This window comes from Engraulis encrasicolus, chromosome 10 (assembly GCF_034702125.1).
Source record: "Engraulis encrasicolus isolate BLACKSEA-1 chromosome 10, IST_EnEncr_1.0, whole genome shotgun sequence".
Taxonomy (NCBI): domain Eukaryota; kingdom Metazoa; phylum Chordata; class Actinopteri; order Clupeiformes; family Engraulidae; genus Engraulis; species Engraulis encrasicolus.
The window spans coordinates 17,496,127-17,518,075 of NC_085866.1; the positions used below are offsets into that span (position 1 = coordinate 17,496,127).

Genomic DNA, 21,949 nt, shown 5'->3' on the forward strand with positions numbered 1-21,949 from the left:
AGCGCTAGAGAGCCTATGGCTCTTTCTCTGCATCTGTCCATTCCAACAACACATGGTCCAGAGGTCAGCGGCGTCGATTGATGCTGTTCAGTCAGTAGGACAGGTTGGCTGGCTCGTCGCTTAAACCAAGATGTCTGAAAGTCTTGATGAAACAACATGCAAGATATGTCGTCAGGTGTACACTTTAGCTGGTATGTCATTAATGGCTCATGGCAATGGCTCACTTTTGTGCTAATGTTTATTTGTGCACATATTTTCCACCGACTTCTAGGCCTACCGGCTGAGCTGGTCTTTGCTAGCAGCATTGTTAGCCAGTTGTTAGCTTTCGTTGGTTTGCAAATTGTGACTGATGAATATTATCACTGTAAATTAAGTTTGGATATTGCTATCCGAATATCACTACTGAAAGTATTATAACCGTGTGAGGCACATGGTTATACACGGGGCTTAAATTAACGTTACCCCTGACTAGCCAAATTAGGCTTCTAGACATGTTACAAGCCAAACGTAGGCCTACGCGTGTAGCCTTCTCATTACCAACGTGGGTACAAACTTAATTTTCACCAGCATTTTCTATTTATGTAGAGAGCCTTGGCTATTAGAACTACGGGTATTTCCCCACCGTAACGGGCTGCTGTCTAGGGTTGCCAGTGCCACCTCGTTCTGAGATAAATCCAGGACATTTCAAACGCAATCGACCTTTTTGCTTGTACGCAATGGTCATTCATTGTCCTAAACGTATTTTTTTCCTGGACAATCAGGAAAAGCCTGGACAAGGGGCAACACTAATGCTTTCTTTTAGTTTTGTGCGTGGAACATGTTGGGTGGGGTGTTCGTGTATCTGAAAGTTACTATGTTTTTACAGGGGAGGAGGAGGCGGAAAACCTCCCGCACCTGCTCCATTGCGGCCATGTATATTGCGCCGTCTGTCTGAACGTTCTGTTGGTCTCGCCATCGAACACAATCATGTGCCCGGATTGCAAGGTGATGAAAGCAATCAGCCCTTCTAAAACCTTACAGCACTTCAAACAGTTGATCTAGATTTGAACTAGTTTTCAGACAGATACATGCCTGTACAATACGTGGAGATCTTATAGGTGCACTGTATGATATTTTTAGCCTTTTATCCCTGCCTTCACAAGACCAAGCAAGTCTTGTCATGGTCGTTGAATTTGCTGCCCAGTTGCGATCAATCCTCACACTCATGACAAAGATTCGTAGCATTTGTAGGCAGAATGACTTCTAGAAGTAAACTACTAAAAAGTTTAAAAACATTACATACTCTACCTTTAAGAATCAGGCTCAACTCTGATTTTTTTTCTCCTTTTGAATGCTAAAGTGTGCTTTATTATCAAAACTCAATGTAAGAAGTTGAAGCAAATAAGATGTATATCTAACATTATCTGTTTCAGATGACCACTTCCGTGAATGGAGAAGGACTTGACGGGCTGCAGGTAGACAGCAAGACCATCGGGCTTGTTTACACTGCCAAAATTAGGAGGAGGTAAGCAAAGTGGGAACTGAGAGTTGTGCATGACAGCTGAGGTCAGTGGCAACGTGCACAAGGGTGTTAGGCTACATTATTTTGCACCTACAAAAAGAATAGCTTCATTGACAACACTGTATGGTTCTATAATATGCCTCATTTTCAATAACGGGACCCTCTGGTCTACCTACAAAGCCGTGACCAATGGTGAGCTGTTATAATAACGGTCTAATAGTTGTCAAGAATGGCCAATATGGTGTCAAGTTGGTCATTTCATTTTACCAATACATTTGTAATATTTATTATTATATATATTAATAATTTATATATATATATATATATATATTAATTAATATGGCAGTGGTTAAGGGGTTTTGTAGTCATAGAAATAGGTCTGCAAACATATAGAATAATGGATTGGATTGGGCAAAAACAAACTAGTTTGGATGGTAATTAGGCAGCTGCTGCTTTTCTCAGCTATCCATGTAACATTGACTACTGCCAATGGCAATTGCTAATAAGCTTACTCCAGCGAACTAATACACATTTGAGAGGGCTTTATCTTTCTCTCAAACAAGGTAACAAAGCATCAGCTGTCTTACCTTATGAAACAGATATTTCTGTCCAATCCTGTATCATCCCAAATAGTTGCACACTCTTGTTTGCACTCTAAACAATACATATTATTATTGTTATTATTTCAAATTCTGATTACTAGTTTCCCAAGTGCCATTATGCCATGATTCTTGACATAGTTTTGTGGGCATTTCTCTAATAGCCGAGAAGAAAGACAGAATGCCAATACGGAAAACATCACTGGTGCTGTATCACCCCAAAAGGAGAAGGTAAAGTAATTCTTACATACACTGTCTGTCTGGCTAAAAAAAACCCGGATTAATTTCCATCTATTGCTGATCACTCAATATCTAAACATTTGGCAGAAGTTACCCCTTAATGCAACACTGGAAAGAAATATGTTGCAGAAGTTTACTGAGAACAATACGACACCAAATGTGCATCGTAATGAAAGCTACAGTCGGTCCAACAACTATTATGTACGTGACAGTTTTTTTAGTTGGGACTTTCTTTTGGCCAGGCTGTATGTTATGGTGTATTGACAGAAATAGACACACAACCCTCATGCCATTCATTGTCTCCTATCTCAGGCACACACCATGAACCCACCATACACATTACATACTTTGAATGCAGTCCTGTATGTGATGAGTGTTGGTGTCTTTCAGGATGCGACTTTGAGGAGAGCATTGGATGATGCCCTTGGTGAAGCCATTAAAAAGCAGAGCGAGTTGCAGAGTGTTTACGAGGTAGCATGTCATATTTTGCTAATACTGCTTACTTGGTTCCTAGATTGTAATTGGTTAATAAATCCACTCTGTAGAGTTATTGAATGTACGTGTATCTTATTTTCATTCTTAATTTGGTAACACAATCAACCTGAACAAAATCAGTGAATCACTGCTGAACGGGATTAATGCCGAACAGGTTCCAATGACACATGCCTTTGTTGTAAAATGAGTATAATAAGGCATCCTCTCATGGTTTATTCTGCCCTACAAAAGCAATGTGCAGTAACTATGCCAACATTGAATCTGGGGAAAATGCCTTCAAAGTTTGGTATTAGGTTGGCTATTGTATTTACTGCAGACTTGACATACCAATATCTCTAAAACGTGACATGTTTGGACCACAAGGCTTTGTCACAAGACAAAAGGGGTGTAATGAAGACCATTTTCCGTTTAAACTCAATTTAGGTACAAAATGTAGTTACTGTACTTTGCCTTTGTAGGGCAGTATTGCTTACGAGAAATGTGTTACGTACTGGATGTAGAAATGACACTGCCTCACATTTGTGCCCACACTATGTGTAGTACCTCAATAGTAAATTTGTATCTTGTGCCTTTTGCGTGCAGGCTTTGGTAAATGAACTGCAGAGTCAAATGATAAAAGAAAAGAGCCGCCTGATGTCAGAGATTACGGAGATGACCAAAAAAGCAGCGGGCCTAGTTCAGAAAAGGTAGGAACGGCCTAAGGAATTTAGGATGTGATGACTGATGAACGTAAACATGTAAACATAACCAGGACTGTACATTGAATGTGTCACATTCAAGGAGATTTGAGTGCCACATCTGCCTGTGTTGCAATTGATTTTTTCAAATTTTATATAAGAGCTGAATATTTATAAACCTTCTCATGTCAGCTCAATGAGTGTAATAGTCCTTGCATTTAACACAGCCACCATAATCATTGTCCATACTGGGTGGTTGTGTTCTTTTGTATTTGTGTTGTAGGAAGATGACATTGGTGGCAGAGCTAGATCAGCTGGAACGTTGGTTCTCAGAAAGCCATGCCATGCTGCAGAAGCTTGAAGAAAAGAAGAGAAGTATCGAGAGTGCTATTGTGAAGGCCAAAAACTTAACATCACCTCTGCTCCAAGAGTATAGCGATGCAGAGAAGGTACCCTAATGCACTATGTGCTAGTGCACTGAGCCTGAAACAATAGCAATATTTACTTCAAATTCAGTTGCATGGAATTTGTAGTAGAATTTGTAGTTGAACTTCAGGCATTAAACATAGATAGATTTATGGTTTGTTTTATTAAAACAGTATACTGTACGTATATTCATGATTTATACCATGCACTATACCGAAAATGGGAAACTATTATCTTACCCAGCGATTACTATTATCTTACCTGCGCATGACATACAAGATGATATTGCACATTACAAAGTCATTTTCTGAGGGTTCCCAGCTTAAAACTACAAGATGGACTCTACAAAATGAATTCGACATACAGTAGATGATGCCCAGTCACAGTAATTTTACAAAGCTATAGTAGCAGTATAGCATCTGTTTCTTTCAGACAACAATAGCAGTTCACATCAATTATAGCTGTATCTACTGGGTAGCTTTCACACCAGTCTAAAAAGGAGGAGGAGTTGACCATAATATCACAATTACGGTATTTAGTGCTTTTCAAGACTCAGTGCTCTGAAAAGAAACAAATAGATAAATATTGGTGAACAAAGAAACAGATGACAACATGCTTTTAAAGTTTTGCTGGTGAGCCTTTCTCCGCTCCAGTACCATAAAATAGGTGTTTATATTCCCAAGTGAACAATAAGTTGATTTAATTTATGAAGTGCATTTAAACCAGGGGAAACTGACAGAGGTGCTGTACAGTGTTAGCATTTTGGTCAGTTTTCATTGTTTGAAACATGCTTTATAAATTAAACTGTTAATGTATGGCTTTGTCAAGCTTAACGTACGAACACACTGAAAGCATCAAAAGCTAAACGAAGCCCAGAGGGCATTGCCTTCAGACAAGCAATGGCAGAAGTAGCTTAAAGGACCTCTTCAGTCAATTTCAATATGCTGTTGTATTGCTCACGCTACCCTTGACTTGTCAGTACCCGATGATGCCACATTTTTCGGCTCAGCCCTTTCCGAGATATGAGCTATTCTAATGGGGGCAGCGTTTGTTTACATTGTTAAAAAAGTACATAAGATAATATGAGCCTACTCCAAATATTTCCCAAAAGGTGCCGCTGTTTGCAAGTTGTCTACTGATGTTGCATAACCTTTTGGATGTTTTTGGGAATAAATACAAATGTTTTTTTTTAAATGGAAACAAACAGCTGCCCCCATTACAATGACCAGGATCTCGGAAAAGGGTGAAAAAAACAGGTCCTGACAAGTCCAGGGTAGTGTGAGCATAACAACTGCATGTTGAAATGGACTGAAGTTATCCTTTAAGTGTCATAGTAGAACAGTACAACACGTTCTGACATTCCAATTGTCTGCTGTGGCTGTCACTGTACTATCTACCATAGTTTATTACCATAAAGTTTGCGGAAGTTAAACTTCTCTCTTGTCACCCTTGTCGCTTTGCACCTCTTGCCCTGCCGCCTGCTCTTCTATTCAAAGTCAAGTACTGTACTTCCGGCATATTTGTCGCTTTCGGTGTTGTCGTATCGTTACAGGGATGGTGTTTTTTATTATCTGTTTGTAATCTAGGTCATAGAAGCTCTGCTTGCTCCTGTTGAGATGCAGATGTTTGATCTGAGCTGTCTAAACAAGTGCTCAGGGCTCAGGTAAGTCCCCAAACATGTTCATATGCACATAAACATACACCTTGTATCATGTACCTGGGTTACCCTTGGGTACCCAAGTTATCCTTGAACATAACCTGCCACGATTCGTTTTTTGAGATGGAGAGTAATTTGCCACGGCAACATACCTCGGTTCAAACATATCCATCTTTTGTAGTATGGGTCAATCAGGAAGTTAAGTCCTGACCAAGTTACTCTTAAGGTTACCTTGATAGCAGTAACCCCTCTTCGTAACACACGCCCCAGAAGGGTTTTTTTTTTGTAAGATTTTCACATTTTTATTTACCTTATTTTTCAAATTGAGATTTTAGGATTTAGGTTTTTTTTGTTTTGTTAAAGAATCTGTGGTAGTAAATGACTCATAATGATAATGTAAATTGGTCGGTTATAAATGTGATGCTAAAGTGTGATGCAAAAAACATCATACTTAGAGTAGAGTACTTTTAGTAATCCCGAAGGAAATTAAGGTGTCTGTCATCTTAAATAAATACAGAAATACAAAAATTCCACAAAGACCTTATACAGTACATATAATTGTACATTACAGTAAAAGTATAGCACACTCTTGAGTACCAACAACACGCATGCTCTCTCTCTCTCACACATACACATATGCTCTCTCTCTCTCACACACACACACACACACACACACACACACACACACTTAATGCATATTGTGTGCTTGCAGCTGCTGTCTTGACGAAGAGAAGCTGGAACAGAGTCTCAGCATCACCCAGGGCAACAGTACTAGGTGAGACTCATGTCTTTGTATGCTCCATCCTACCTGAATTTCCCCCTGGACTTGAATTTCCTCCTGGGGATCAATAAAGTTACTCTACTACTCTACTACTATTGCGTGGCGTTGTGTGCAGAGGCAATTTGACAGTCAACCATTTATCCCGCCCACACTGCCTTCGCGCTTCATTATACTCATGAACGGCGTGACGTTTTCCATGTGCGTTACGCCCATTTGTGGGGGACAACAACCCATGCAAGTCAATTGGTGATGTTGGGGTTTAATAAACGAAAGATAGGGACCGGTAGACTAGCGTTGTTCACGCGCAACATGCCGAAAACGTGTTGTGTTGCCGGCTGTTCAAATAATATAGCCAAACAGCCGTGGCTGAAGCATGGAATGTGTTCATTTAGGCTAGCCGATGTAGCATGTAAGTCAATGAGACATTCGGTTTGTTTTCACCCATAAAGGGGCGTAACGGAAATTTAAAAGCAAAGTACCCGGATGGCCGTTCATGAGTATACCCCAGTACAGCTTTTTGCTGTTTTTAGACTAGCCTACCACTAATGCTTTGGTTTTGGTGACATTGAGCTCTATATCAAGGTGAAAGTTCAATTGAAATCTATCTCAAGGTGGTTTTTCACCTCGATATGTGGGTCTATGACGTTTTAGTAGTAGCACACGTCAGGGTGGTGCAACCACAGCTAATGCCACTGTTGTATGCATTAAAGGGGCACTGTGCAGGAAATGGTCAAAAAAGGTACTGCAACTATGCTGCTCATTGAAACTAAGGGCAGTCATGGGTGAGCGGTTAGGGTGTCAGACTTGCATCCCAGAGGTTGCCGGTTCGACTCCCGACCCGCCAGGTTGGTGGGGGGAGTAATCAACCAGTGCTCTCCTCCATCCTCCTCCATGACTGAGGTACCCTGAGCATGGTACCGTCCCACCGCACTGCTCCCCATGGGGCGCCACTGAGGGCTGCCCCCCTGCACGGGTGAGGCATAAATGCAATTTCGTTGTGTGCAGTGTGCAGTGTTCACTTGTGTGCTGTGGAGTGCTGTGTCACAATGACAATGGGAGTTGGCGTTTCCCAATGGGCTTTCACTTTCACTTTCTATTGCCAAATTTGATCTTCACATGGAAGTTTACTAAGTAATAAACAAATATTTCCTAGTATGATCCAAGTAGAGTCATTTTTGCAGCTAAAAATGGCTATTTTTGGAAATTCAAAATGGCGGACCATGGAGAAGATCCCCCTTTTCATGTATGAAAAGTGCAATTTTTCCAGTCATAATGAATAGTTAGAATTTGATGGTGATGGTAAGTATTCATGAAAAAGGTAACATTAGTGAATGGGCAGCATGAATTCTGGAAATGGACAACTAAAAATCTCACACAGTGTCCCTTTAAATGTTTTTTTTAGTGCATTATCTAAGACACATACTCATTGCAGTATATTAATGACCAATTACTAATACTACCAATTATCACTAGTACCACCTGATGTCTGAGCCCAAAAAATGTCATTGACTCATATTGGAAATATTGAGATATCGCCCACCCATAATACGTACATGAACAAATGAAATTTGCTCCAATGAAAATGGTTAATTTTTTTTTTACTGTGCCATTGTGCCCAAGCCAATGTGTCCACTGAGTGATGGCAGCCTCTCTTAAAAAAAAAAAAGCACTCAATTGTATATATTCTCTGAAATGTTAAACCTGCTAAATCTCTAGAGAGATGCATTTCTGTTTCTCTGCAGTGCGCCAATGGAGAGTGCAGAGAGAATATCAAGAAGGTCTTCCAAAAGTCCAGCGGATTCTCAAAGTAACTCGTCTGGTCCAAAGACGGCCTCTTCGCTCCCTACCTCTGATTTGGTGCAGGGGTACCGGGGGCTTCCAAATACTCGGTCGAACTCTGGTCCCAATGTCATAATTGAGGAAATTATTGAGGACAGCTCAGTAGGTATGGAAATGGAAGGAAATGTGGTAACATCTGATGTTTATACAGTATAAGCCAGGGGTGGGGAACCTTTTTAATTCGAGGGCTATTTTGTGCTTCAGACCACTTAAATGTTCACAAGGTACTCTGATGCTAAAGGAAATACCTATTCATATTTCATAAAATATGAAAAATTATGTCACAAAATGGCGTCATAGATATGCAAAGTGGCTTCAGTTTCTTAAAACAATGCACCAAGCAGTAAGTCCTCTGCAAGAGGATATATCAGCAAATTTGCAGGGCATGATATACATAACACTCATAAGCAATGAGAAATAAAAAGAATCAATGAACTTGAGGTGAAATGTGCAATGGTATAGATAAAGTTCGCCATTTGATTATAAATGTGATGACGCCATCAAATTAGCACAAATTAATTATAATTAATGAAGCTGACATTAGATTAGTTTAAGTTGTGCAAATGTTATGGAATAACTATACTATAAATAGTATGTGAAGGTACACTGAGGATACTTGTATAAGTGATTTTTGGTCGGACATACCTGTCAGAAAACCATTGCCATGACAGACAACGTCAAAAAATGATAAACTTAATCTTTTGGCACTAAATTGTAGCCAACTAAATTTTAGGAAAAGTCCCAAGTTTCGTAGTCATAGCGTAAGTCGTTAAGGAATTTTACAACATCGAAGCTGGTTTGGGCACTTTTAGCGCCCCCAGTCTGGATAGGGTTAATTGTAATTTCTGAGATTCAGAGACGGGTTCCTCACCCCTGGTATAAGCAGTTACTACAATGCAATGCAATACAATGTTGAATATTGTACTGTTTTTCTACATTGTATGTGCATTCCTAGGGTTGTGTCCAACTCCTGTACAGCACAACCCTATACAGCAGTCCCCCATGCCTAAGCAGAAGGATAGGAAGAAGAGTCGCCCTCCAATTTTGGAAAAGCATCCAGACAGTAAAGACAAAGGTGTTCAACGTTTTATGTGAATTTGTAGACTTAATGGTGTCTTTGTGTGTATTTTAAAAGCACAGAATGGAGAAAATCAGGGTTGCCACGCAATTAGCCTTAAAAAGTCAGGTTGCGACCCTTTTTTTTTCTTATACTGTCATGATTCAACAATTGTTTATACATCACATGCATAGACCGAATATCCTTTTATATGTGCAACATACAGTATATGTAAAAATCCTAAAAGGAGGGATTTTTTTCTGGACATATCTTACATTTTCACAGTCACATATTAAGTTGAATATTTGGGTGATTTTGAGACGGTAAAATGTTTACAAAAAAAAATGACCAGGTGAATGATTTTAAACAGACTAAAATTGTTCAGGATATTATCTTTTCAAAGATACAGCATTTTGACCATGTTTATCATTGTTTTTCTAGTGCGTCTTTTTTGGGTTGTTGTCAGTCATGTGGTCAATCCAGGTCACTTCTATGTCCGCTACGTGTCGGAGGAAGGCAGGGCAGACCAGTTACGCCGGGTGATCAACTCCTTCTGCTTTGGGAACAAAGGCCTTTTCTCTCCTGAGGACACCATCACCAAAGGTGAGCGGACATGGTCAAGCTTTATCAAACTTCTTTTGATCTTAAGGTCAATAGAATAGATCAGACCTATCTTCAGATCCATGTAGCCTTTCCTTGTGGATTACATCTCAAAATAAATGATAACCAATGGTGTGATTGTCGACTTAACTTTTCAAGCAATTTGTTAGTTGTGTGTGTGCAAAAATACTTATTAATTAATTATTTGGACTGCACAAGAGGGGCTCAGCCACTTCAGCAGTAGTGGCCGTGGTAGGGCTGGCTGCCTGACTAAAGCCGGGCTTACACTGTGCGACTTTTGCCCCGATTTGGCACTCGCACGACTTTTTGGGAGTCGGGCCGATATCTTGTAGCCTCGCGAGCCATCCTACGTACTTCCGCCAAAGGATTGGCTCCACTACTGTAGTCTGGCCGTGCTTCTCTGTGGAGTGTCTGGAGCAGTAGAATTTTGATCGCAACGCCCCCCCAGAAAACAGCCAATAATCAAATACGCCCACCACGTGGGGGCGAAAGGGGGAGGACACTCGTGACAATGACGTACACATCTGCGCCAGAGCCATTGGTCTGCGCTATGTTGTTGTTGAGTAACTGCCAGCGATTGGGTGAGAGGTGTCCAATAATTTCAAACCATAACTGAGTGCAAACTTCCTGCTTCCTACAATCGCTTCAGAGCAAACAAATGCCAGACCATAAATACGAAATGAAATGGTAGTATTATGTGATGGTCAGGACCAGGCTAGATATCTTGCTCAATCGCAGGTCAATCGTGAGTCTCGCATCGTGCAGTGTACATGGGGTAACGACAAGCGATTTCGCCTTACGATCCTGCAATCGCAGGGTCGCAAGAAAATCGAAACCGTTTGAAATCCTGGTCGTGCCTCATGACTAAATTGCACAGTTAAAGCAGTGCTACGACCCGATTTGACACTACACATGAACAAGTTAATAGGGCCGTGCGATTCGCACTTGATCGCGTCCTCATCTCCACCTCAGGTGTGCAAGTTCCCTCCTCTGCAGCCCCAGGAAACTCGTGTGTCGTGTCGCACAGTCGGACCGTTCTGCTCGCATCCGACCGTCGGCTCGTATATTGTGAGGACGTGAGTCGTGAGATATGAACTTTTAAATCGTGAAATTTCCTTGTGCAGTGTGAGCAGGAGCTTAATAACCACGACTGAAAATATTGCAGTGTATGCCTGGCTTTAAGCTTCTGCTCACAATGAATATCACCTATGTGAGACTCACTTTGTAGTCTACCACCTACTTTTGCAAAAAACCTAAAGTAACTTTTGCTACCTGCCGAAAACTAGTGGTCTTCCAACACCCATACAAATCTTTGAAATCCAGAGAATGTGTCAAACGGAAACAGGATTCCGCTTGACTCGCTCCATTTACTTTCATTCCAAATGGGTGGGTTCCATATCCTTGTTGCAAGTGAGAGAGTAACTTCTGAGTATGTTTAAGTCACTCACGCACTTTGAAACATTCAGTCATTTGTACCTTTTGGAATGGTGAGCTCTCTCTCTCACCCTGAATTCTCTCTAAAGCCCTGATTTATTGTTGTGCTTGTGTAGGTGACTTGCTGTTCGCATACAATTCACATGGTGGATGGAGCAGAGTGGATGTGCTTGATGTGCACCGGGGTCGGACTGCGGACACAATGGAGACTGTGAGACAGTGCAGAGCTACAGAGGTCGCCAAGCTCGACGTTTTTTTCACTGACCATGGCTTTCAGAAGGCCCTTTTAATTCCAAGGTGTTAATTCGTTTTCTTCTTCTTCTTCTTCTTCTTCTTCTTCTTCTTCTTCTTCTTCTTCTTCTTCTTCTTCTTCTTCTTCTTCTTCTTCTTCTTCTTCTTCTTCTTCTTCTTCTTCTTCTTCTTCTTCTTCTTCTTCTTCTTCACCACATCCTGTTGATATATCTATCAGTGGGAGGGAAATGTTAGAAAATCCTTTTTTCACATTTCACATTCACATTGTGTACCAATCTTCCCCAAAATTACAATAAGGAACAGTGTCTGCTTTAGCTAATACCACTCTAACAATTGCATGGTATCATATTTTATTGACCATAAGATTTAAACCCTCTGAAGAGTGGGAGGACTAAGTAAGTACACCCTTGGCTAAGGATCCTTCAAAATTATTTTGAGAAGTTCAGACAAACAAGACTATTGCACACTTGCAAAAAAACATCTCTCCAAGACCTTTACAAATGGGTTCCAAAGTGTTCAGCAGTGTTGCTTCTGTCCCACATTGTGATCGCCCAGCAAAAAGTGCTCCAAGAGCAAAGCACAGAGTCCTCAATAAGGTCAGACATAATGAATGTCATCTGAGGATTTACAGAATTCACTGCACCATGCCATCATCTCTATTCTATATCTACACTGCGGACAAAATAATTAAAAAAAGAAAAAAGAAAAAGAATTGGCTTCATGAGATAACAGCTCAGAGGAAGCTCTTGCTGCCAAAATGCTGCTGTATATTATTTGTACAAAGTGCATTTGTTTGGGGGAACACACAATGAGTGCGTTTATATGCAGTTCAGTATCCCGAATATGAGGCATATCCTGGTTATGATCATATTCGGGATAAGGTGTTTATATGAGCACAGAACGTTATATCCCAGTCTACATTCTTGGCTGTTATAGAATTCTCTTCAAATGAGTGTAGCCTGAATACCAGCAACAGCGTTCTATGTGAACCCCCTGTATTCCTATGTACATGCGTCAGTTTCCCGGCTTCTTTCGGAATACTCCACCTAGCATATCCCGATTTCTCAGTATCCCGAATAAGATGCTGAAGTGTTTATATGCTCAAACGCAAATTCGGGATACTTAATATCCTGATCATATTCGAGATTACTGAACTGCATGTATACGCACTCAATGTAGGGTGGCAGTAGCATCATCACATGGGGTTAGCTTGGTGCCTTAGGCCCTTGTCAGTTTGATACCATCAGTGGAACAATGAACTCAAGAGTTCATTGAGACATTTTTACAGAAAAATCCTGATGTAGCCTGTTACACATTTGAAGTGCAAAATGGATGGGTGCTGATACTGGGATGCTGACACAGGACAACAATCCATATTTCAGAAGCAAATCAAGTTTAGAATGCCTTCAGGACAATGGAATACACACTGTGGAATAGGCCGGCCGAGGCCCTGACATTTGAGATGACATCTCTCAACCCAATTCAAGTGATATGGCATGCCTCAAGAAACCTGTTTACTCCAAACAAACCCTGGCTGCTGAAGTGCGGTAGTTTGTACGAAAGAGGAAAGGTACAATATTTGTTCTTGTTGTTTTGTCTATCTGCAACTACAGGAAATGTCTGGTTCAGGTTATTGCAGCTAAAGTAGTGCCAACTACCTATTGAATGCAAGGGTGTACTTACTTATTCCCTGCTGTCCTGTGAATATTGCATCTTATGGCCAATAAATATATGATAGCATTCAATTGTTTGGGTGGTATAAGTGCAAGTAGACGATGTTTCTGCTTGAGATTGTAGTGAAGATCAGACCATATTTCATGACCAATTTATACTAAAATGTAAGAAATTCTATAGGGTGTACTAACGTATTCCTCCCACTTGCTTTATGAATGTATGTAACTAATCTATCTATCTATCTATCTATCTATCTATCTATCTATCTATCTATCTATCTATCTATCTATCTATCTATCTATCTATCTATCTATCTATCTATCTATCTATCTATCTATCTATCTATCTATCTATCTATCTATCTATCAGTGATTCGCAGCAGCACTTGAGTGAGTCTCTGAGGAAGCCTGATCACGCTGCTCGAATAGAGTTAGGTCGATGGCCGCCACAAGCGATTCGCTGTTGTCTCAACGGGATTGTGCCTGCCCAGGTAAGATGGTCTATCGTGTCATACCCATAGTCTCGATTTACCATAGATTGTCCAGTCATAGGAAAGATAGTAACTTATGTCCCCGAAATGCAGGTGGTCAAGGACATTATATTACGTATTATGATTTTGCCCCGACCACCACCTTGTCTCCTGCAATTTTGTGTTACTGTAAAGGTGCACTGTCTAATGTTTTTAGCAGTTTCTTTGCAGAATTCATATTTAGAGGAATATTTACCACCACCATCAAATTCTAAGTATTCATTATGACTTGGAAAATTGCACTTGTCATACATGAAAAGGGGGATCTTCTTCATTGTCCGCCATTTTGAATTTCCAGAAAAATACATTTTTAGTTGCAAAACATACGTACATTTAAGTAAGTTCATCATTTTGTTAATATTCATGAAAAGATAAAATATGACAGTAGACAGCACAGTTTCAATGAGCAGCATAGTTGCAATACCTACTCTGACCACCATCCTACACAGTGCACCTTTACAGTAATGCCATAATTTTTGGTGGACGGAGGCATAAACCATATTTTTGTGATTCCTGTATACTGTTTGGAGGCAAACACTTTCAAGTTGTCCAACATTCAACATATCTGACTTTCTGTTTGACACATACAATTAGAGCCATGCATATTTAGACATTTGCTAATTTTTATCTTTTTGGTACTATACATCAACCCAATGGATTTGAAATGAAGCAAACAAGATGTTATAACCGCACACTTTTAGCTTTATGATGGGTATTATTTGAACTCCACCCCATCAGCCTGTAAGTACTCCCAGCACGTAACAGTCAGCCTCTTGTGTTTGTGTTATAAATGCACGGTTGTAGATAACTTCTGTGTGTGTGTGTGTGTGTGTGTGTGTGTGTGTGTGTGTGTGTGTGTGTGTGTGTGTGTGTGTGTGTGTGTGTGTGTGTGTGTGTGTGTGTGTGTGTGTGTGTGTGTGTGTGTGTGTGTGTGTGTGTGTGCTCCCAATTGCTGGCAGATGAGGGGCTGGAGCATTGAAAGCATAAATGAGTTCAGATCGGTGACGCATGCGTCAGCTGTCCGAATGCAGGTGTTCAGAGAAGACAAGAAGACGCTGCTGGTGGACCTGAAGAAGTCCCCTATGGACCACGCCAACAACCGCATGCCTGCTTCGCTCAGAGACCACATGGTCTATATGGAGTTTGCCAGGTATATGGAATATGCACTCTGCCTCATTGCACTAAATGTTAAATGTTAAAAAATGTTTTGTCTTTTAGACTTTATTAGTGACAGGACAGTTTGAGAGAGAGACAGGAAACATTTTTGAGAGCGAGACAGGGAGGGCTCGGCAAAGAACCCGGGCCGGGAATCGAACCCGGCTCAGCCACGTAGCAGACGAGTGCCCTACCGATAGAGCCACGGTAGGGCCTCATCACACGAAGTTGACGATAAATGGACACACTACCGGTCAAACGTTTTACTACTTGACAATTGGAAGCTTACGGTTTGTTTGAATGCAACTGGCATGATTTACTATTGGCTACGTACAGTACATATGCCAAATGATGCACTCTTAACGTCCAATAAACAGCTATCTGTAATTGTAAGACACACATTTCCTACGAGAAATTGCATACATGGTCTCCAGACTATCTCACTTGTGGCAAGACCAAAATGTATCCATAACGTTTGACTTATCAAAGTGTAGACAGCTTTGGCATTAATAGTAGCCAGATCTTGCATGCATGCAAAAGCGGATGTCTGCTCCTGAGTCCTGTCAATCCATACATTGCTTGATGTTTTATAGGCTAATGAAGAGGTCAAAGGGGGCATTAGGAGGCTTATGATGAGTTCCAGGGGACGTTCATTCAAAAAAAGGTCGAGAACCACGGCTGTAATGTATATTCTGTGTGTTGTGTTTGAATAGGTTCTATTGTGAGGTGGCTGCTACTGCTACCAGCTGTAAGCCGTTGCAGTACTACCCTCCTGTCTCTCCCAAACCGAAGACGGAGTTCTGCGCCATCGTTTCACACATCAACACACCCGCTGACTTCTTCATTCAGCTGGTGAGCGTTCCCCTTTCACCACACGTGCAAACATGCGCAAAGGGCCGTGCAAGTAGCCTCATAATGTGCCAAGTTACATCAGTAGAATGATGTAAAAGTGGCTAAAAATGACTGCCATAGAACTGCACTCCTGGGACATTACACATTAGCCGTTAGTGATACATTTCAGCTTTGTCTTTGCATTGTCCTTGCCGTTCTGATTATAACAGGGGCCGTGTCTTAACCGATACCCAGTAAACCATGGGTCAATGGTTACAGCGCTGGCATTGAGATCAGAAGGTTGCAGGTTCAAATCCTGCCAATACCAGCACCTTCATCCATGGCTGAAGTGGCCTTGAGCAAGGCACCTAACCCCACATTGTTCTAGGGCCTGTTACTAATACCCTGTCCCTAAACAACTAAGTCGCTTTGGATTAAAAAAAAACGTCAGCTAAGTGTAATGTAATGTAAAAAAAACACTTTTGTTTGTCTTCAGACTGAGAACATGGAGTTCCCCCTCCTGACTGCTAAGCTGCAGGCCTTGTACAAGGAACAGTCAGAGGACGTGTGTCTACAGCTTGCTCGCCCCATGCTGGAGCAGGCATGCGTGGCCCCATATGAGAAGGACGTGTGGTACAGAGCACGCATCACAGGTGTGTCTGTATTTTTGTTGTCTTTTTATGACTTTATTTATTTCGGGACAGGGCAGTGAGAGAATGACAGGAACCTTGTGGGGAGAGAGAGAGATGGGGAAGGTTTGCCGACCTATCAGTGTAGTAAGAGCCACGGCAGGGTCTGGTATCTGTATTTGCGTGCATGCATGTACATGTGCATACACAAACATTTTGAAAATTGCATGTATGATGAACACATGCAGAGTTATGTTTGTATTTTTATATATATATTTTTAGGGGCTTTTATGCCTTTATTAGATAGGACAGTCTGAGATGTTGACAGGAAGCGAGTGGGACAGAGAGACGGGGTGGGATCGGGAAATGACCCCGGCCGGACTCGAACCGGGGTCCCCGTGGGCATGCAAGCCCAAATGTGGGGGGCTTAGCACGCTGCGCCACAGCGCCCCCTTGATTGTATTTTTAGATTTGTTGATGGACATGTCCCATGTGTGTTCCGGAGTTGCAGGTTTCCATGGAACACAAATGGCAGAGGTGCAGTTTGTGGACATCGGCAGCTTACAACTGGTACCAGTAAACGATCTCAGGGTCATCAAAGATGAGTTCCTGTCTCTGCCTGCCATGGTGAGGATCATTTGGCATGTGCTTTATTAATTGTACAAATACAATGGTTCAACTGAAAGCACTCAGAGAGTGCGAACCGCCGCCAAGGCCATGGAGTTAACAATTCGCCCTATCCCGCAATGGTGAATGGTGTTTAAAAATTTAATCCGGATCGGGATCCGGATCACCACCAAAATGACTTAGTCACTTCACCACAAAATTTTATCAAAATCCATTCATAACTTTTTGTTTTATCCAGCTGACAGACAGACAGACAAACAAGCAAACCAACGTGACCGAAAAAACGTACCTCCTTGGCGGAAGTAACAATTCAGCATTTCTTTTAAGCCTCAATAAAGTGAAATGACGAGAGAGCACAACAGACTGTATTACACTAAGAGAATTGCCTACCATGATTGGTTGAGGAGGTGGGTTTTAAACAGGCGAGAAACCCACGAAAACAGCGAGTGTTGAAGATTTGTCCTACTCCGATGCTAGGTCTACTGCCATGCTGAAAATCAGACCGACAGCTGGGGACAAGCAGTCAAAGATGACCGTCATAATGGGCAAACGCTGCTTTGTAAAAAAAAAAAAAAAAAAAAAAAAGTATGCTTAGTAGTTCTGTACAAAACTACATCATACTTTTACTAATTCATGTATCTGATTGATATTTGTTTATCAAGTATTGTACCTAGGGTTTCATATGTGTTTCTCCCCTCGGTATTAACGCCAAGACCAGGTTCTCGTACTGATGTGTTTCTTTATTGTACACCGTAGAACTGACACAAACACAGACAAACACATAACAACATTACTCATATATCCATAAACACACACACAGACTCCAATGTTATAAAAATAGTAGATAAAATAAAATACAACATACCACTTTGCCGGGTTATAGACCAAGAGGAAAATGTTGACTTCAAACTTTCAGCTCACAGTAAACTTGATGAAGCCTTGTGCTTCAGATACACTTGAAGTTAAGTTGCGGGAGCTCAAAACAAACGCTACCCTTTCTCCATGCCAAAAACATCAACGCTAGTAGTAGCCTTCATTCATTAACTTTGAAGAGGAAGTGACATCATCATCTACAATGCATCGTGGGAGTTTGAGTGCATTCCACATTCAATGTACAATCTTTCTCCATAATAAAACATAATTTTAATAGTCATAATCGTCATACAAAATGTGCAATATTTTCAAGTACAAAATATAAATAAAACATCTTTATTTGTGCAAACATGAAATGTGCAAAAAGAAAAATCATGCCAGCCTTTATGGCTGCAGCCACAATATGTTCATGCTAATTTATTTTATCTCACAGATTGAAGCAATTTTGCAGTATTACGGCAGATATCCTGCGTTTGGGTATCTGTTTCCACTCGTGTTTTTAGCAACTTTTATGACCCAAAGTGAATAATAATACATTATACTTTTTCAAAACGTGTCATTGGGCTTCAATTGGCTCAAGATATACTCAAAATATTGTGAATGAACATGATCGTTGATGCTCTATACATCCAGTATACTATGCATTGTGCTTTTACAACCAGACGACACTAACCGTCAGGAAGGCACTATACTGTGTAAATGTAAGTGTGTTTACCCCTTGTCCCTCTTGGCATTCCAGGCTGTGTGGTGCCGTCTAGCTGATATAGAAAGTAATGGAGATTACTGGAGTGATGCAAGCATCAAACGCTTCAGAGACTTGGCTGACAGGAAACCAGTTACAGTCGTGATGAAGAGTGAGTGTGTTTTCTTTTCCTAATGTTAGTTTGTACTGATACTGTATTAGCCCTATGTCTCAAATCACGCACTTGTGTCAATGCACTGACGGTTAGTGCACAGAGGTCTTCAGTGCATAGTGTTGTGGAAAAGTTTGAGCACTATGCACTGTGCCTTCGCTGGAAGTGACAGCTGAGCATAGCATTAGCTCGCCGAAATATCGTCTTGCTACTGTTTACATTGCACAGCGTCTCGTGCTTGTGTTTACATTTCTTTCACCCCAACAATACAGACAGGACGCTGTTATGCTGTATTTAAAATAAGCAGTCAAAAATCCTAGCGTAACGGGCCGTAACGCAAGTTTGCGCTAGCTAGAACCCTGACACAGGGCTCAAATTTTTCCGAGGTGTGGCGGGACACAGTGTAAGTGCGGCGGCCCGCCGAAGTGAAATTAATATAGCGAAAACCCTGTTTGAAAAGTTGGTGTCTCAGCAACATTACTTACAGAATTAGGTGAGACTGTTGACCAAACTCTTCTACTGAATTGAACGTCACGTTTCTTCAGTTTCATTGTCAACATGGCGACCGTTTAGTGCGCGCAGTGTCCATCGTTCAAGCACTGCGTTTTTCGTCCTTGTTAGGGGATCATCCAGGCGCTTTCAGGGCCCTGGCTCAACCGAAATGTTCTGTGTGAGCGCCCTACACACTGAAACATAGTGCCCGAAGTGCAAAAGTTCATGATTTGAGACAGGTTAGGTCCTGTGCAATGGTTGGTGAGAATGGGACCTACCCTTATGCATGGGTATGTATGGAGAAAAAAAGCATAGCTGTGTAATTTTATGCCTGTGCACGATTTGTATCAAACTTAAGCACTGATTAAAGTGAAGGCTGCTTTCGTAGAAGAGATTTCATGCAAGTGAAAAGCCTGTTAGCGAAAAAATGTAATGGAAGGATTGCTCAATGGTAGATTTGAACCCTATATGCATTCGATTTACATACAGTACACCCCTTACACTAGGTTAGTTAAAACCCCTTAAACTGATTCAGTTGTCAAGTTGTAGTGTCATAGTAATGTATTCTGTATGTTGTATATTTTTTGCACATAGAGTTCACATCCGCATATGGGCCTCTACCACTCTGCCTGTTTGAGGGGGACAGCAAGACGGAATCCAAGAGTATTGCACACATTCTGATCACTGAGGGACTGGCCAAAAGGTAAATGTTCAGTGAAGATGAGTCAAGATGCAAGATTCAAGATTATTTTCATTTGTCCCGCAGGAAATTTGTCTTGGGCAAAGGTTCTGCAATAAATAATAATAAGAAAATATAGCTGCAAGCAGCAATGCGGGGCCAAGCAGTAAACTTGCCAAAGTCGCCACGGCAACAGAAGGAACTGCAGTGCCCCCTTTGGCCCAAATCTCGCCAATGTTGGTGTGCATTCCTTGGAGGGGAGTGTGCTCACATGAACCAAGTTTATTTTGAATCCCTTAAAGGGCTGACAAATATAAGCTCACTTCCTGTTACCTGTTGGTGGCGCTAGAGAGTTTGAGCTGGGAATCTGGATTTTTTTTTGTGGGAGGTCATGGGATTGACTAGTATGTGTGCAAAAAATAGCTAAAAGAATCTGACAAACTGCTGAAATATGACCTCACTTCCTGTTTTGCCACTTTTACGACAATTTTGATTGGCTGTCACCTCCAAACGATAAGAGGTATCAAGCATTCTTTGGATACCCTAATGCCTATCAGTCTGAAGATGATGTGTACCTTTTTGCTGGTCATTCTGACAAAAATTGTGTGACAAGTAGCATTTTATTGAATTTTACAAAATTCAAAATGGCGGAATTTCCTTTCTGTGTTTACATAACGTTATATAGTGCGTTGGATTCGGCTTGGCCCAAGGATTCTAGTGATAATAATATATTTTACATTGTGCACATGGTTTAAAAGCTACAGGCAAAAATGTAGCTAAAATTTTGACCTGTTGGTGGCGCTACAGAGTTTGAGCTGGGGGTCTGAATTTTTTTTCAGTAGGTCATAGGATGGACATCTATATGTGTAAAAAATCCTAGCCGAAACCGACAAAGGGTTGCTGAGATATGACCTCACTTCCTGTTTTGCCACTTTTACAACAATTTTGATTGACTGTCACGGCTAAACGATGAGAGATATCTAATATTCCTTGAGACCCCATACAAACGTCAATGCAGAGATACAATATACCGAATTTCGGGCGAAATGGTCAAAAATTGCGGGAAAAATTGCATTTTTATTGAATTTTACAAAATTCAAAATGGCGGGAAAACTATGCAGGCAGAAAATGACGTCATATGGTGCGTTGGATTTGTCTTGGCCCAAGGATTCCAGGTTTACCAGGTTTATGAAAATTGGCCTAGTGGTTCAAAAGTTACAAGCAGAAATGTACCTGCGACTTTCACCTGCTGGTGGCGCTAGAGTATTGGGGCTGGGGACCTACAACTCGCTGTGGGTAATGTTGATGCTGCCTCAAATATGTGTGCCAATTTACAGCATTTTTCTATGTATGGTTCTATGGGCTACCATAGACTTACAGTGAATTTTACAAAATTCAAAATGGCGGAATTTCCCTTCTGCGTTGACATAACGTCATATAGTGCGTTGGATTCGGCTTGGCCCAAGGATTCTAGTGATGATAATATATTTTACATCGTGCATATGGTTTAAAAGCTACAGGCCAAAATGTTGCTAAAATTCTGACCTGCTGGTGGCACTACAGAGTTTGAGCTGGGGATCTGAATCTTTTTTCAGTAGGTCATAAGATGGACATCTATGTGTGTAAAAAAACCCAACCTAATTCAACAAACGGTTGCTGAGATATGACCTCACTTCCTGTTTCACCACTTTTACGACAATTTTGATTGGCTGTCACGGCAAAACGATATAAGATATCCAATATTCCTTGAGACCCCATGTGTAGCTCAGTCCAGAGATACTATATACCAAGTTTCGGGCGAATTGGTCAAAAATTGCGGGAAAAATAGCATTTTTATTGAATTTTACAAAATTCAAAATGGCGGGAAAACTATCCTGGCGGAAAATGACGTCATAGGGTGTGTTGGATTTGTCTTGGCCCAAGGATTCCAGGGATACCAAGTTTTTGAAAATTGGCCCAGCGGTTCAAAAGTTACAAGCAGAAATGTACCTGCAACTTTGACCTGCTGGTGGCGCTAGAGTGTTGGG

At 41.2% G+C, this 21,949-nt stretch overlaps 1 protein-coding gene across 1 annotated transcript in view; it reads left to right on the plus strand.

Annotated features, from left to right (window-relative positions):
- Nucleotides 1–21,949, plus strand: part of rnf17 (ring finger protein 17) — a 44,428-nt gene continuing 22,479 nt past the window's right edge. Inside the window, exons 1-20 of the mRNA XM_063208251.1 lie at nt 1–191; nt 866–984; nt 1,413–1,504; nt 2,265–2,331; nt 2,731–2,811; nt 3,418–3,521; nt 3,796–3,961; nt 5,525–5,601; nt 6,308–6,370; nt 8,119–8,321; nt 9,171–9,290; nt 9,714–9,875; nt 11,444–11,624; nt 13,623–13,743; nt 14,742–14,932; nt 15,651–15,789; nt 16,265–16,421; nt 16,909–17,024; nt 18,637–18,751; nt 19,838–19,946. Coding sequence (XP_063064321.1) covers nt 131–191; nt 866–984; nt 1,413–1,504; nt 2,265–2,331; nt 2,731–2,811; nt 3,418–3,521; nt 3,796–3,961; nt 5,525–5,601; nt 6,308–6,370; nt 8,119–8,321; nt 9,171–9,290; nt 9,714–9,875; nt 11,444–11,624; nt 13,623–13,743; nt 14,742–14,932; nt 15,651–15,789; nt 16,265–16,421; nt 16,909–17,024; nt 18,637–18,751; nt 19,838–19,946 — 2,444 coding nt within the window. The 5' untranslated portion in view covers nt 1–130. The remainder of the gene's footprint in view (nt 192–865; nt 985–1,412; nt 1,505–2,264; nt 2,332–2,730; nt 2,812–3,417; nt 3,522–3,795; nt 3,962–5,524; nt 5,602–6,307; nt 6,371–8,118; nt 8,322–9,170; nt 9,291–9,713; nt 9,876–11,443; nt 11,625–13,622; nt 13,744–14,741; nt 14,933–15,650; nt 15,790–16,264; nt 16,422–16,908; nt 17,025–18,636; nt 18,752–19,837; nt 19,947–21,949) is intronic.